This window comes from Bos grunniens, chromosome X (assembly GCF_055505025.1).
Source record: "Bos grunniens cultivar Pamir isolate PY7600 chromosome X, Bosgru_T2T1.0, whole genome shotgun sequence".
NCBI lineage: Eukaryota > Metazoa > Chordata > Mammalia > Artiodactyla > Bovidae > Bos > Bos grunniens.
In genome coordinates, this window is record NC_141194.1 from 86,328,180 (window position 1) to 86,344,659 (window position 16,480).

The window sequence follows — 16,480 nt, forward strand, 5'->3', positions numbered from 1 at the left end:
AGAGAAGTATACATATGTAGTCCCTGTACTACAGAAACTGGTTAGAGTGCTTTTCTGGAAGCTAATGACTGTGACTGAAACATGACATTAAGTGCTACTCCTGACTGAAGACCTGTAAAGAGGTAGCTTCTAAGTTCGTGTTGGATATGAGATTAGGACGCATCATAGGTCTATTTAAAAAAAAATCAGTTTCATCAACACCTCTTTTATGCTCAGTTGAATCTACTGATTCTGAAATGGAAGTGAGTAGTGACCCAGCCCTGGAGTGATCTTCCTTGCCACATGACTGGATGGTGGTTGGAATCAGCTATCTTTCTGTGTTGAACTGTGTGTTCCCCATCAGTAGGATTATTCTATTGAGATATTCCCTCATGACTAGATGCTAGTGGAATGTCACACATAGTGCTAGCTAGGGACACACTAGGTGACTTTTAAGAACCATTTGGAGTGGAGGTTTGGGGATGGCCATGAAGTAGTGATGAAGACACAAATGACAATACTGAGCTGTCAAGAGAAGGAAAGTCATTGAAGAAGACAGCAGAAATTTCTCGCGGTTCTTTTCACTCATGCCATGCTACTCGGATTGTACTCAGATTATAAAGGAATTATTGGGAACATTGTAAATCAATTATATTCCAACAAAAAATAATAAATGAAAGAAAAAGAATTATTAAGTTAGCCGATAAGTTTTCCACTAGATCTTATGCAAAGACCTGAACGAACTTTTTGGCCAGCCTCAATACTTGTCTCAGGTGTGTGTTGAACTGTCTTGGACTTTTATTGACTACTCAGCCTGAACAAGATCTTACTTCATGGGAAGACAGTTTTCAGGACAGTTAAGGATCCTACCTCAGTTAAATGATTGCTCTTCACCAAAGAATTACACTTAATTTCTGAACAGACGTTGTAGTCATAGTTCCCCAGTCTCTTATCCTAAGTTGGTATTAGTTGGAAAATCATTCATTCATGTGTGTACACAGCTAGAGGCATCTGCCAAAAAGACAGCTATGGATGTAGTCACCACACAATGCTGGCAGAGGTCTTGGGACATTTCTCATTGATGTCTCATTTTAAGTACAGCAGTGTTGAAAGGTAGTTGGATGGATGTGTATGGAAAAGATACCCTTTTGTCTCTTAAGTATGATATGCCAACCTTGAGGGTTCAGCCCCAGCAGCAGCCTGTGAGACTGTAACTCCCCTCAGAGGAGGTAACGTTTCAGCTGAGGGCAAGTAGTGGTTGCTGTTTTCTTCATCTCAATCATTTCTATTGCATGGTCTTTAATCTGAGATAGTGTCTAGGAGGCTGATAGGTGCTATAGCTAATGCTTTATTTGGGCCTGGTGAGGAAGACCATTCCTTCCCCTTACCTCCTCCTGTGAAACCCTAACTAAAGCGTACTCTCTCTCTCAGGGAATTTGCTTAGGGTCTCGTCCATTTAGAAGTGGGAGCATTTATGACATTAATATCCTCTCACTGATTTTACCTGAAAGGACCCAAAGTCATGCCTCTCTTGCTTTTACAGCTTATCGCATTCATGTCAGTCATAGCACAGTGACAATTCTTCGAACCCTGGGTGAAGGCTATGAAGTGGAGCTTCGAGGAAGAACAGAGCTCAAGGTATAATGTCCTTTTGTTTTCTGAGTCAAACCACTTGGACACACCTGCTTCTGGAGAGGTCATGGTCTGCTGAAAGAGTTTATCTGGGTGTCAGAGCTGTAATTCAGGCAGAATTCTCAATTCCATGTGTGGTTCTGCAAAGATCATTCCCTTTGCCTCAGTTTTCATCTCTTTAAAATATGGCTGCAGTGAGAAGTATCGTTAAAATTCCCTCTGCATTTTTCAGACTGTGAGTTGCATTTTTCTCTCTTAAAAAATTGCCCAGAATTTTGCAGTATTATTTACATTGTCTAACTTCCATCTCATTTAATATCTGGCAGTGCCAGGTGTTGTTCAATAAACTACACTACTGGAGAGTTTGGATTTTCTGTCCATTGGCTTGGTGGCCCTCCTTTTGCATTTTTCATCCACAACATTGATCCCCTGTGTACAGAGAAGCTTTATCTATTTCCCCAAGGACCAAGAAGAATGAAGCCAGTTCTGATGAAAGACAAACAGCACCTTTTCTTTGTGAGGACTATCACTTGATCTAGGATTCAGGATTAGACTAATATCTCTTTTTCTTTTTCACCATTTCCACTGGATTCTTTTCATCTTCCTCTGGATGGCCCTAGGGCCCCAGGTGGTCCCAACTGTAAGAGACTCTAGAGATTTGATCATTTAACTCCTTCAAATTTCAGATGAAGAGCCAAGGCCCAAAATGGTAAAATAATTTGATCAGGGTTACATAGTCAATTGATAGGCAGAGTCAAGCCATAACCCAGGAAGCCTGACTTCTCCTTCATTAATAACAATGTTTATTTATTTATTTTTGTCTGTGCTAGGTCTTTGTCACTTTCTCTAGTTGTGGCGAGTTGGGGCTACTCTTCATTGCAGCATGTGGGCTTTTCATTTCAGTGGCTCCTCTTGTGTAGCATGGGGTCTAGGGCATGTGGGGTCAGTAGTTGAGGCTCCCCAGCTCTAGAACACAGGCTCAATAGTTGTGGTACATGGCCTTAGTTGCCCTTCTGCTTGTGGGATCTTCCCAGACCAGAGATCGAACCCATGTCTCCTGCACTGGCAGGCAAATTCTTTTCCACTGAGCTACCAGGGAAGCCCTAGTAGTCTTTCTATGTTACTATTGTGCATGAAAATTGTTTTCTCAGTGATTATTCTCTGTGTTTAGTTGCTCAGTCATGTCTGACTCTTTGTGACCCCAGGGACTATAGCCTAACAGGCTCCTCTGTCCATGGGGATTCTCCAAGCAAGAATACTGGAGTGGGTTGCCATTCCTTCCTCCCAGGGGATCTTCCCAACCCAGGGATCGAACCCAGGTCTCCCTCATTGCAGGCAGATTCTTTACTGTCTGAGCCATCAAGGAAGCCCAAATCTCCGGCAAAGCAAAATCTGGGCACTGAGTGATGCGTAATTTGTTTCTGTCAGTGGTATGCCTTCCCTAGATAGTTGCAATTTACATATAAAGGAATTTCAGAAGTCAAAGATTGAAAGGCCTGATTATAGTTGATCAGTTAGTTCCTTCTATGGCTAATCCTAGATTGTCCCTTCCTTAATGTCTTCTAGCAGGGGGAATGGATCACTTATTAGGGGACAGAGGTTTCTTTCCCACCTCTGCAGAGAACACAAAGATATGATGGGGTGGCAATATTACATGGGAAATTAATCAAGTCACCCAAGGCTTTTGTGATCCCTCTATATATTTGGTCATTTCTCGGCAGAGGAGGACAAAGGTGGCTTGGTTTCCTGAAGTGCTTGCCTCCCTATGTTACTAGACACAAATTCCCTCATTTAAGAGAGAACTTAAGGACTGAAGAGGTGCCACTTTATGCAACTGAAAAGGAAAAATATGCCTTCACCGCCTCCCCCCCGCCAATTTTTATCGCCTCCCCCCATACTGGTTAGGAGTAATCACAACTTTGGGTGGTTCATAGACAAAAGCAGGACTACTTCAAAAGGGCCCTTTGCAACTTCATAGTTTCCCCTATCCCAGGGAATGTGGAGGAAGAGGCAGCGAGAGGCTGCCCCCTAAGGCCAGCCACATCAGGCCTTGGTTATTGGGTTATCAGGGGCTTCCTGAGGAAGAGAGATTGAGAGGGAGATACTGAGAGAGAAGAAGTGAGAGTGCCCCAGGGGAAAGGAAGGGCCAGTGAGAAGAAAGATAAGGATGGGAAGTAAGACCCAAAGGAAGGAAGGAAGAAGAGGGGAGATATTTTCTGTCTCTGAGCCTCCACCTCCCCACCAGGGAAAGATATTGACTATCACCTAGTAGGGACTGGGGGACAGAGGATTCCTTGTCCCTTGAGGATATGCAATATATTTCAGCATACTTCAGAAACTCTGTTTCAACATTTCCACCCCTCATCCACTCTGTGCTGCTGGAAAGCATGAATTGCTCTAGTACATGGCTCAGAAGGACCACATTTGATGGGGAGCCAGGTATGATTTCAAAGTTGATGGCCAAAAACATCCTCTCCTTCCAGCTGGCTGATGCTTAAAATTCCTCCATCAGAGCCTCTTCTCTTAAGCTCAAGGCTTGGATCCATCATCAACAACACTCTCCCCCGCCAACCCCATCCCCTCTCCATTGGAGTGATGACGCTTTACGTTGTTTCTCTTAGTGGGATCAAAGATGTGGGTTGGATTGGCTGAGAGAAGAAAACACAGAGCAGTTGAGTAATTGGGTGGGTGAGGGGTACAAAGAGAGACACCAAAATAAGGAAGCTTAGAAGACACATTGAGAGATGAGAAGCTCATGCTGTCTAGGAAGTTGTCCCACTGTCCACTCCAACCCCCTCTTGTATTGTGCTTAGTTGCTCAGTCGTGTCCAACTCTTTGCGACCCCATGAACTGTAGCCTACCAGGATCCTCTGTCCATGGGGATTCTCCAGGCAAGAATACTGGAGTGGGTTGCCATGCCCTCCTCCAGGGGATCCTCCCAACTCAGAGATCGAACCCAGGTCTCCCGCATTGCAGGCAGATTCTTAATTGTCTGAGCCACCAGGGAAGCCTAGGAATACTGGAGTGGGTAGCCTATCACTTCTCCAGGGGATATTTCTGACCCAGGAATCAAACCAGGGTCTCCTGCATTGCAGGCAGATTCTTTACCAGCTGAGCTACCACACTGGCACAAAAATCATCAGTGCTTAACTGGCTATTTCTGTTTTTTTGCAGTATTTTTCTCCAAGTAGCCTGGTGATAAATCATCTTATTACCTCTTCTCTTACATGAATGAGTTCTGCTTCACTTATCATTTTTCTGACAAGTTTGAAGCTCCTTGCTGAGACTTTGTATATGTCTAGGCTTATCACATGCTTTTGCCAGGGTGTCTCAGGTAGATTTACATTCTAAAAAGATTTTCCCAAATGGTTGTTCTCAGGTGGTTTCTGTTGTCTTTGCCAGAGGTGGACATTTACACACCAGCAATTGAGCTAAGAAGTAATGAAGTTGCACTGACAGAGTCATGATGGTCAGAAGGTCTGGTCTGTAATTCTTGTCCCATCGATGACTCAGTGTGTGACATTGAACAAGTAACTTCATCTTCCCTGTGCTTCCATTTCTCAACATAGAGGCCTCTTCTGACCTGTGGTTATCAGGAAGCTCATTAATCACAAGCTTTAAAATTACCAACAGTTGCTTTTTGGTCGCTAGACCTGCCCCTTGACTCCAGTGTGTGGGAAAAGCTATACAGTGGAGAGGGAAGAACATTTAAACTTTGGAGTCTACGTGTTAACTAGACTTATGTTGTGATCCTGAAACTAACATAATTGTTTGTTGTTCAGTCGCTCAGTCGCTCTTTGTGACCCCATGGACTGCAGCAAACTTGGCTTCCCTGTTCTTCACTATGTTATGTGTTAATTCCACCTCAATAAAATATAGAAAATCATAGTAAAAAATAAATAAAGTTTATAGTCTAGCAGAGTTGGGATCAAAGTCCCACCTATGCCAAGTCATTTTATAATCATAAACAAGGGCCCCATTTGCAGAATGAAGTTAATAATAAACCTGTTTTCCGAGTTTTTATGAGGATTAAATAAGACAGGAGATGTCTTTAAAGTGTCGGGCCAAAGGAAGGTGCTATTATTTGGGAGATCTCTGGGACTGCCTAGGGATTGATGCTGAGTCAAAGAGTTCGCTTTAGGCTTTAGTTGTTGCTTACTTGTTTCCCCAGTCTCTCTCTCTCCTTTCAGCAGGATTTTGGAGTAGGGTGGGTAAACAGAGAGCTAGGATTCTAAGAATTCTCCTGGATGGCCTCCAAAACCTCAGAGCACCCTTGGAACTCCCCAGCATATTCTTTGATTTGGAAGCTTGCCTGAGTCCATAACACTCCCATTCTATTTTGCAACCATTAGTTTTGGCATCCCAGCATGTCCCAGGACTCACCCAAATATCTGCACAGTCCTGGCATCTGCAAAAGTTCCCTTGGGTATTGGCATGCTGTCCTGATAGCTTCTAGAGCTCAAGAAAAACAGTAGACTACGGCTGGGGCTTGGGGTCAAGTTTTGAGAGTATGTTTTACCAAAGCGAGGTCCAATGACACCATGAGTATTCCAAATACCCAAGGGATTAGAGTGCCAGCGAATGGAATAGTCTCTGTTTATTGAGCACCTATTCTATATGAGATGCTGAGCTAGATTCTGTGAGGAAAAGAAACTGCTTAAAAGGCAGAAGAGTTGGGCTTCTGTTTAGGGCCCAAGACGTGGCCTGATAGTTGTTTTTATTTAACTATACTGTGAGCTCCTTGAGGACAGATCCATCTCTGTATTTTCAGCCCAGGCACTATGAGGGTGAAATAAATTTAAGAATGAGTGATATGAGCATATTTTCAAGTTGCTCACTTCTTCTGGTCCCAAATAGTTCAATTATGTGAGCTTAGGGTGGGTTGGCTGTCTGTTCAGGGAGTTTGGGCTGTTGTGGTGTTCTCTTCCTCATAGAGGGCTCGCTCAGTCTTGAACCAAATATTTGTGAAAAGTTTTGAGATTCTCCAATTAAATATGCTAATAATTATTATGGTTGTTGTTATGATTGTTAAGGGATGAATACATGTGATACAAAATAGAGAATAATGGATTTGATATTTAAAGGGGCAAACCTAATTGGAATTTCTAAGTTAAGCAATTTAGAACTATTCCAAATAAGATCTGCTGAGAGTGAGACCATATTTCAGATTAATGAGTTGGAAACACATCCCATACTTTTCTCAGTCTTAGTAAACACATTTTCCCCTTATGGATTGGGGGAATTGGGAGGACAGACAAAACAGAATTGAAAGGAGGAGAGAGAACCATGTTGTTGAGGAGGACTGATTGAAGAAGAAGGGATGGTAGGGCAGGGGCAGAAAATGTGGCTCTTTTGAAGTCATCACTCAGGCTCTGGGGCAATGAACTTGAGTTTACATTTGCTTTCTCTTCTCAGACCTGTGGTTCTTGACAATCGACTAGTGGGGCTGTAGGTGGAGGCCTCCCTGGGGTCTCTCTCTAACTGTAAGACTCCCTTGGCAGGAAGAAAAGAAACACTGCAGAATGCAGACTTCTCAAAGCAGCCAGGATGCCCTGGGCTTAAGAACCAAGTTGCATGGTGTGCTTTCCATTTTTATTCCCTTTTTGGTTTTTGTGAGAGCCATTGGATGGTGGAGGGTTGGGGGGAGGTGGACTCTGAATGTATGTACTCTGGATACAAAAGACAACGGGTTGACTCATGCCAAAAGATCAGGGCAAAAATGACAGACAAAATCTTTGATTGAACATACAGTTCTTTGGTAGCTGTGAAGCAAAACAGCCACATATTCCCAAAGATGGAGCTGTGTGGCGGCGGGTAGGCAAACATCTGGATGACAACTTGAAATGCTGTTTGCTTTTCATCTAGCTGCGGTGGCAGCTTATGGAGCTTGTCTGTGTGTGTGTGTGTGTGTGTGTGTGTGTTAGTTGCTCAGTCATGTCCAACTCTTTGCAACCTCATAGACCACAGCCCACCAGCTCTCCAACCCCCCCCCTCCCCCTGTCCATGGGATTCTCCAGGCAAGAACACTGGGTTGCCATTTCCATGTCTGAGCCTTGGGTATATATGACAAAGAAGCCGTATTGGAAGGAAGATGCCAGGGAGTGGGGACAAGGGGAAAACAGAGGCAGTTTCTGAGCCAAATGGAATGTTTGTAGACATTCCATTCCTATTGACCAGAAAGACTTCTTTAGAAAAATTGGTTATAGTACCTTTAAGATTTTCCATCTTTTCTCTAATAAGGGCAAAGGCACAGAAGAGACCTTCTGGCTGGTTGGGAAAAAGGGCTTCACGAAGCCCCTTCCTGTGCCCCCACCAGTGGGCAAAGATGGGTAAGTGGAGATCACACTTAATTAGCATCTTCCCATGCCCCTCTCTGCCACATCCTCTTCGCTAACTATTTTTGTGTTGCTCCTGCTCCACAGGCAAGTGGGCCATGGCCTTCAATCAGTAGAGATTGCAGCCTTCCAAAGAAGAAAAGCAGAAAAGCAGCTGGTGAGAAACAAGCCATAAGGTAATGGCCAGCAGGGAAACAGAGCCCAGAAGCTGGCCAGACTTTCAAAGCTGGGGCTCCCTTTGGCATGGGTGCCAGTGTCAGCTTACACTCTGTGGGCAGAGTGTGATGGAGCTGGCGAAATTCCAAGCTCCCCTGAGTTGTGCAAAAACCTTGTGAGGAGGCCTGTTGCAGAGCGAGCTGCCTCAGAGGGAGGTTGGCTGCCCCAGCCTGAGAGATATCCTCGCCTCCTGCGCTGATACAGTGTTTGAATGTTAACAAGGCTGGCCTTGTTATCCAGTTCTCAGGCAGGTGCACCCATCTCTCTCATTGTCCAGCACCTGGGCCACGTGGTGAGCCACCTCAGGCCTTTAGAGATACTCTTCTATCTAAGCCACACAGCAAGACGCTTATGTCCTTTCCTCTGGCGCCCTGCCCGATTGCTTCTGAGGTTGGTCTTGCCAACCAAAATAAGACTGGCAACTTCTTAACTGCCTGGCTTGAATTCAGGACAATTTCCTTCATCTCTTCTCCCTGACAAGAAGGGTATCATTCCCAAGCAAAAAACAACAGACCAATTATCAAGGATTCTCCCTCATGTATCTCTCTCGGAGGACTCCAGTGCCTTATTGGGCTCCTGTCAGTGTCTCTTCTCTTATCTTGCTTTCTTATTCCTTCTTTCATGGAGACACTGACCCTCAGACCATCGCTCCCTCCACATAGCCTTGGAAATCACAAGATTCTGAAGTAAATGTTACAGTGTCTCCACACACTCCTGTTTCCTTATCTTTTTAAACGTGTTCCAGAATAATCACAATTCTAGCTGCTATACAACGACCAAAGGCCATACACTTCCTCTATTCCCAGTGGCCTCTGTTGACTTTGTCTGCCATTGATAACTGCTTTTCTCCTAAGAAAGCCAAGGTATCCTCATTTCTGTGATGATCACAGGTACCCTCTCTGAGTTATAACGTTTATGCTTCAGAAATCTTCTATACTGAGCACATGGCTGCCCTGTAGCCTGCACCACCCTCTGCCACCCTGCTACCTGGACCTGGGCTCTGTTCTTTTCTGATGACCAGTACAAGCAGATAAGCAACTGGTCTTTGTCTCTCTGACTCTCTCTCACAGCAGAAAAGGGTTTGGAAGCTCTTGAAGGGTTTTTTTTCCCTTTGGTAGGGTGGCATGGGCATTGGAGGTACTGTACAAGAACCTATGCCTTCCTAAGAATGTGTTGGAGTTGGCAGCAGAAAACACTGCAGCAGGCTTACCATCATTGGCTGTGTGCTGGGTAGTGCTTTCCCAGCATTGCAGCTGGGTGTGACTGAGGTCATTTACACTCACTCATCTGGGTCCCCTTGCTAGAGGGGAAGATGCTGTGGGCTGTGAGTCTATGGGACAGATTGAAGCCAGTTGGCTCAAAAGTGAATTTGACTACTGGCCTCATTAGCATGGGCTTCCCTGGTGGCTCGGTGGTAAAGAATCTGCCTGCAATACAGGAGATACGAGTTTGATCCCTGGGTTGGGAAGATCCCCTGGAGAAGGGTATGTCTACCCACTCCAGTATTCTTGCCTGGAGAATCCCATGAACAGAGGAGCCTGGTGGGATACAGTCCACAGGGTTGCAAAGAGTCGGACACGACTTAGTGACTGAGCAGGCACACACTCATTAGCACTTGGGCTTTAATTAGCATGTTAATTGACCACAATGGCCTTGTCAGGTTGTGCAAATCACAAAATCCTCAAAAAGAGCAGCCCCAATAAATTTTAGAAGGCTTGACCTAAATCCAAGGGTTCCCAGACATTTCACTTACCTCTCATTAAATGTTCTATGTTGCTATCACCCAGTAACACCACTTATTCCAGAATGTTTCTAACTTTTTATGACTTTTCAGGTTGACCCTTAGTGAGATAGACCCAACTTATTAAAGACCTGCAAGACCATGGGAGCCATTGAGGAGAAACTTGAAAACCTTTAGAGAGCACTGTGGTGTCAGACACTGTGGGAGGAAAGATCCTGAGAAAGGGGGTATAACTTTGGTGAACTGACTACAGGACTTGCCTTTCAGTCTGTGCCCTGCTCTCTACTATAGCTCCTTCCTCTTGTCCTCCAATATCTACCATTTCCTAAAACTTCCTTGAGGTTATTACTTTATCTGTTTACTTTCCCTTAAATTTCATCAACTGTGGTTCATGTGGGATTGACAAGCCTCCTCTTAGATATACCATTAGTTAAGTGTTGCTCATTCTTGTCCAACTCTTTGCAACCCCACGGACTGCAGCCTGCCAGGCTGCTCTGTCCTTGGGATTCTCCAGGCAAAAATACTAGGGTGGGGAGCCAGTCTCTCCTCCAGGGGATCTTCCCAACCCAGGGATCAAACCCAGGTCTCCTGCATTGCTGGCAGATTCTTTACCATCTGAGCCACCAGGGAAGCCCAGATAAACCATAGACATGCCTTTTGGAGAGGAAGGGGCAATTCATCTAATATTATAGTGAAGTTGAACTGAGTCTCATGCTCAGGAGGACTGGGAACTTTCATTTTCATGTGGACTAGGAGAAATGAAGAAGTTGGCAGTTTTGAAGAATGAAGGATCACAGTTGAGGTCTTGCGACGAGACAAAAGCAGTGAATCCCTAGGAGATGGAAGAAGGGTGAAAACAAGTATGAGGGTGGGAAAGTCTGTTTAGATTCCCCTACTTTCAAAACTTATGCTTTGGGTTTTCCTTGGACCCAAAGAATGGAAAGAAAGCATGCTTTTCCTTCTGCTCTCAAGACCTAGGACCTCCGCCAGAGAGCTAATACAACTCTGCTTCATGTGGGTTAAATCAGCCTTTGTGGACTGGCCTAGAAACCTGACCACCACATATGTAACAGCTTCCATGCAGCAAGGCATTCCAAACTCTAAATCATTGACTTATAAATGTTTAGGACACATCTCATTAGTTAATTAAGAATTACCTATACATTAATATGCCTCCTCTTTTGTGTTAAAATTGGTAAAAACAAAACAAAACAACCTTGTTAATAGCAACATTATGCAACTGTAATTATGCAGTCCTGACAAATGTAATGATGTTTATTTGTTCAACGATCCAGGCAAGTTCAGCAATTTGCAAGCTGCTGGTGGAGTAGCATGGTATTGCAGGGTTGGAAACATTCATATTGAAATCCTATGAAAGGCCTAGGATGGGGAAGGTATACTTACTCTTTCCTCTCTGTCCCACCCAGGAGTGAAGGGCTCCATGATTGGAATCTTCTCTTGGTGAGGCAATGGAAAAGCTTGCTCCAGTTCAACAAACTGATCTGCCTGGGCAAGAAATTAGTGAGCAATGTTACCTCTGAGGATGACCAATCTCTAGGGTTATTCAAGCCTAATTCTACTGAAAGGGGGCCCCTGGGAAATAACCTTAATAAGCTTTGCTCACTATACATCTATTCCCAAAAGGCCATTTGAATGTATACTACAGTGAATGTGAACCTTAAAGAAGGGCAGAGAACCACCTCCAAGTTTAGTTATTCCAGAATAGCAGGCCCTACTTGGACTAAGATAAGAAGGTCTCTATTTTCACAGAAAAAAGTAGGAGGCACTTTGTTTTCTTTTTCATTTCATTTGAATCTCTAGAAAGTATTTAATGAGCATAATTTATAACTCAGATACTATGAGATTAGTGCCAGGAAAAAAAAATCTTCCAGCAAACATACATCTGAATCCCAGTGCACTGTGACCTCAGTTGGCTGGAATGCATAGGCAGGAGGAGGGGAGAGAAGGATCTGGTTAATTGTGTTGTTTGGATAACTGAGGCTAAAAAGAAGTTCCTTTGTTTTCTGATCCTTTATTACTCAAAATCTTTCCAAAACTGTCATGGTCTCTTTTCTTGTCTAAGTAAGGAGAATTTAGGTAACATAATTGAATTGTCCTTGCTAGATAAGTAGCTCACTGGGTCTCATGGTCACATTCTGAACATTGACAGAGCAGAGAGATGCAAGAGATACTGTCAGGGTAAAAGATATAGAAGTCATAGACTGACTCAAGCAATTCCCTTAAAGTGTGGTACTTTCCTTCCCTTTTCCTGCCCACCCTGCCTTTCAAGCCCACCCTGCCCTTAAAATAAATCCCTCTGAACATTTGTTTTTACTTTCTGCTTTTAGTTTTCCAGAGTCTACTTTCAAGGGGTTGTTGGCAGTGGCTTGCCACAGTCACATGGATTGAAGCAATAAGGCTTAAGTCACAGGCATGTTTAAAATAGTTAAGCAAGCTTTTCCTCTCTTTTATTATAAAAAATAATCTCTTTATTAAAAAGCTGAACCCAAACATATCAGCTAGTAAAGCAGTTAATTCTTTTAGAACAAGCCTTTTTAAAGAAAGAAATGCCTAAGGTATAATTTGATACCTTTCTCACTAATATTTAATTTTTCCATTATCAACTCACCCTAAATCTGAGGTTAGAGTCAAAAGCTCTTCCCAGCAGATTTCCCTTAGTCTTCAGTCAAAGCACCCTTGGACTATTTCTCTCTTCACAGAAGCTCACTTCTCCCAGCCTCGGGGTGGTCTATTTACTATGCTAAAGGTCTTCAAGAGGATGTAGAAGAGGCTCAAGTTGCCTTTCAGTCTCCTTGAACTGAGTTTCTAATCCCCTTTTCTAGACATGGCAGAGGAGGAGGAGACATGACATATCATCCTCTACCTATGAAAAGCGTCAGTCCAAAACTGAACTTTTAAGGCTTCTAGAAAGAGGCAGAGCCTAAGGGAAGTTTCAAAGAAAAGTATCAACTCAAAACATGACTTGACTTCTAGAGGAGGTGCAACTGCCCTCTTCTATGAATATGGAAAGATTGGGGGGGCAAGGGAGGGGCAATGAGACTGCACCTGTAGGCACTATGGATCAGGATTCTCCTAGACATAGTCTAGTGCTTTAACCCTAGGAACTGTCTAGTCCCTGGGCTGAACATGTAAAGTGAGGACTGACCAGCCATGGTGTTTACTGAGCCATAAGATTAAGAGTGTGGTTGCTAGCTCTGGATCTAATCCTATCTACCCTTTAGTTCCCTCCTTGGTATTTCTGTAGTCCAGCATACCAGCCAAGCCTACCTTGTCTAGCCTGCTAGTCCTGTCTTGGTCGTGATCACATCTTCCTTTGCTTGATTCTATCATGAACCTCTATCTAAAATCACTCCCTCCTTTCTTGGATTCTTTTTCATTAAAGCCTTCTGCATTGACCAAAACTAAGCTTTCTTCAATTTGCCTTAGTGTTTTTAATTATTCATGGAGAAGAAAAACATTCTACTTTCAGGTACCATTTGATTTATTTAGTGGAGTATAGCCTGATTCTTGTAGACAACCAATTATTTCTCTATTCGTCTGTTGCTAATAACACAGAAGGTTGAGTTGGTGGTTAAGAGGGACCAAAATGATTTTTTTCAAAATGATGTTTTTCTAAGTAACCTATATTCATTTGTACAAAACAACTTGGAAAACAATTTAGACAAGGTTTTAAAATAGATATTTAAATTAGTTTTTTATCACATCTCCTATATCTGCTTGCTTTCCTATGATTTGCTTCTTCTCAAGATGGATTATTTGAAAAAGAAAGCCAAATGCTGATGAACTACAAGTTGGGCTCTGCTTACTTGAGGTTTTACTGTACTCTACAAATGTAACGTAACAAAATGGTCATCCCATGGGGATTATTTAAATCCATTCAGGTTTTTTTCTTTTCCTTACTGATCTCAACAGCAATATGTGTTCATTGTAGAAAATTTAGAAAACACAGAAAGGCACAAAGGAAATTAAAATTGTTTAAAATCCCTTTAGATCCTTTATTCTATTTTATCATTCCTGTGTGGGCTCACTTAATAGATTATTGCATGTTATTATAACATTCATCCATCCAAAGAACACCTGAAGTCAGTCTGATTCTCAAATTAGTCCATTTTACTTTTATTGCTAGCAGTGTTACTCTTATTTTCGACAGTAGAAGTGAATCTGTTTAGATTGTGGGCAGCTTTCAGTGATCCACTTGTTTCTTATTTCACATGGTGTAGCTAAGCAGGAGGAGATAGCAGATGGCTATCTACCTTATCTGTAACTCGGTTTACTACACAAAGCTACTCAACCAAAAAGTGTTGTCCCAAGGACTCCCATTCTGCCTACATTGTCTTAGTATAAATGATTTTATTACCCGGCTACTCATCTCATCACATTCTTGTCCTTAATCCAAGTGGAATCTACTTGCAAGGAGTGGGAGGTGGCAAACAGCCAAATGGTAATACTTCGTACACTGGGCGGTCACATCTATGTGACATCAAGCAATTGAATGTAACTTGAAAACTCGGTAAGCGTTAATTATACAAAAGGCCACAATGGATTTGTCCTTTTATTTTAGCCTCCTCTATAGCCAAAGCTGGCTGACCTAACCAAGCACATTTCCCACCTGGCTGGTTATTTTTAGCCCATTAAAATAATGAAATCTGCAATATGATTCTCTCCTACCCTTTCTCTGGTCCATGTCATCTTCTCAGGTCAAGATGATTGATAGGTAGATCACAGACATAGATACAAGGTAACTTTTAACAACATAGATCTGTTATTTGTGAGTTGTTTGGGTTTCTTTGGAGTGGTTTGTAAAAACCCTGCTATTTTACCTCTTTTCCAGTTTGGATTTGCAGCTGGCCAAGCAATAGTGAATCTCTTTCAAAGAGGCACTGAGAGCAGAGGTGACCATTAATCTATATTCTGACTTTGGATCACTGCAAATTAGATGCCACTAAAGATTTTTCAAAGGTGACCTAATTCCAAACAAATGAATGTGCACATAGAGTTATAGAGCTGGTGGGCCTTGGAGACCATCAACCCTGTTGAAATGTGGAAGAGTGTATTAGGGTCCAGAGAGGAGAAGCCATCTTCCTAAATTCTCCATCTAGTTAGGAAAAGAGGGGCTATTCTTAGAAAATCAAAAAGAGATCTGAGTTATCAAGGACAACCCCTGACCCTTAGGAACACCTCTTAGAATTCCTGGGGTAAGACCCTTAACTGTATAAATGAGCATAAGCTTGGTAGTAATACTTTGGTTTGGGGTGTTTTTGAGCTAGTTGACTGTATTGACATCAAAGTTCAGACAGAGAGAATAGCAGATTCCTTGGTCACTAAATCACCTGTATCACACAGATAGGATCTCATCCAGAGCCATACATGTTCCTAAGTTGATTTGGTCTGAGTAGATAGAAGACAAACCTCCAATTCTGTCCAGCCTCATGGATTTATTTGTAGTTGATAGCATATGGTCTTAGTTCTATTTATATAATTAAAGTCTCAGAAATACCTGAGAAGAGGCATGACTTCAGAGGACATCTTAGGGACATTTTCACTGTGCCGATCATCCAACTAAGAGCTCCAGTATATAATGAGGGAAGTCAGAGGAGAACCAAGCCTGCAAACTTCAAAGCAAGATAAGATTCAATTCTGATTACTACTGTCGACACCACCTTTCTCCTCCAGAGTCGTGAAATCTGCGTTGTGGGTACAATTCTGTACCCAGTGAGAATAGACTGGCCAGGGAGGGACTTTGACCCTGCACTTACTGGCTCCAGCTGCTTCAGGGAGATTGACCCCATCATGGGCAGTAGTCCCAGGTAAATTTCTCATGATCATGCTTTTCTGGAACGAGAGATCAAAGGAAAAGCAATTGCCCTGAGCAATTGCTTAGAATCCTCTAGGGAACTAGCTGATGGAGGTAGGTTCTTTATAAATGGCAGTATATTAACTTGACTGGGACATATTTGGTATGATTAAGAAGCAAGACCTGCTTGTTCTTTTGGGTATCCCTTGGTCCAGGAGCAATCTAGGGTCAGATTAAATTCATTGGGATGGTTGTGAGTCTGCAGAATCTGTCTCATTGATCAGATTTGAGTTGACTTGGTCACTGACCCCAAAGGACAAACGTTAACATGAAATATCTTTATTTATGTCTGTAAAGTGCAAAACTGATGGTTTGTTGTGACAGTATTCCAAAAGGGTATCATATGATGGTCATGTTACTCTAGAGAAGTAAATTTTTTCCCTCTCTGTGTATATCTCCATCTAAATTTCAGTGTACTTTTCTGGGATTAAAGTTTAGATCTTATAATTTTCTTTAACTTCCTTCTACCATTTTATGCTCTAGCCCAAACCTATTGCTTGCTCTTTCCCCTGAACTTTTCTGATTCCTTGACTTTATTCATAATTTTTCCTCTACCTGAAATTTCCTCTGGCCTTCTACCACCACAGGAGGCCAATCCTTCAACGTCTAGTCAAATATCACTTCCTCCAAAAAGCCTTGCCTGTTCCCAATAGTGATATGTCCCTATTTCTCAATTCCTGTAATAATTTTACCTGTACTTCT

At 42.8% G+C, this 16,480-nt stretch overlaps 1 protein-coding gene across 1 annotated transcript in view; it reads left to right on the forward strand.

The window, feature by feature from the left end:
* The window catches only part of GUCY2F (guanylate cyclase 2F, retinal), a 93,185-nt gene extending 84,324 nt beyond the window's left edge, over positions 1-8,861 (forward strand). The window contains exons 16-18 of the mRNA XM_086386650.1: positions 1,523-1,617; positions 7,852-7,940; positions 8,034-8,861. Of these exons, the coding sequence (XP_086242776.1) occupies positions 1,523-1,617; positions 7,852-7,940; positions 8,034-8,121 (272 nt within the window). The 3' untranslated portion in view covers positions 8,122-8,861. The remainder of the gene's footprint in view (positions 1-1,522; positions 1,618-7,851; positions 7,941-8,033) is intronic.
* The last annotated feature ends 7,619 nt before the right edge of the window (positions 8,862-16,480 follow it).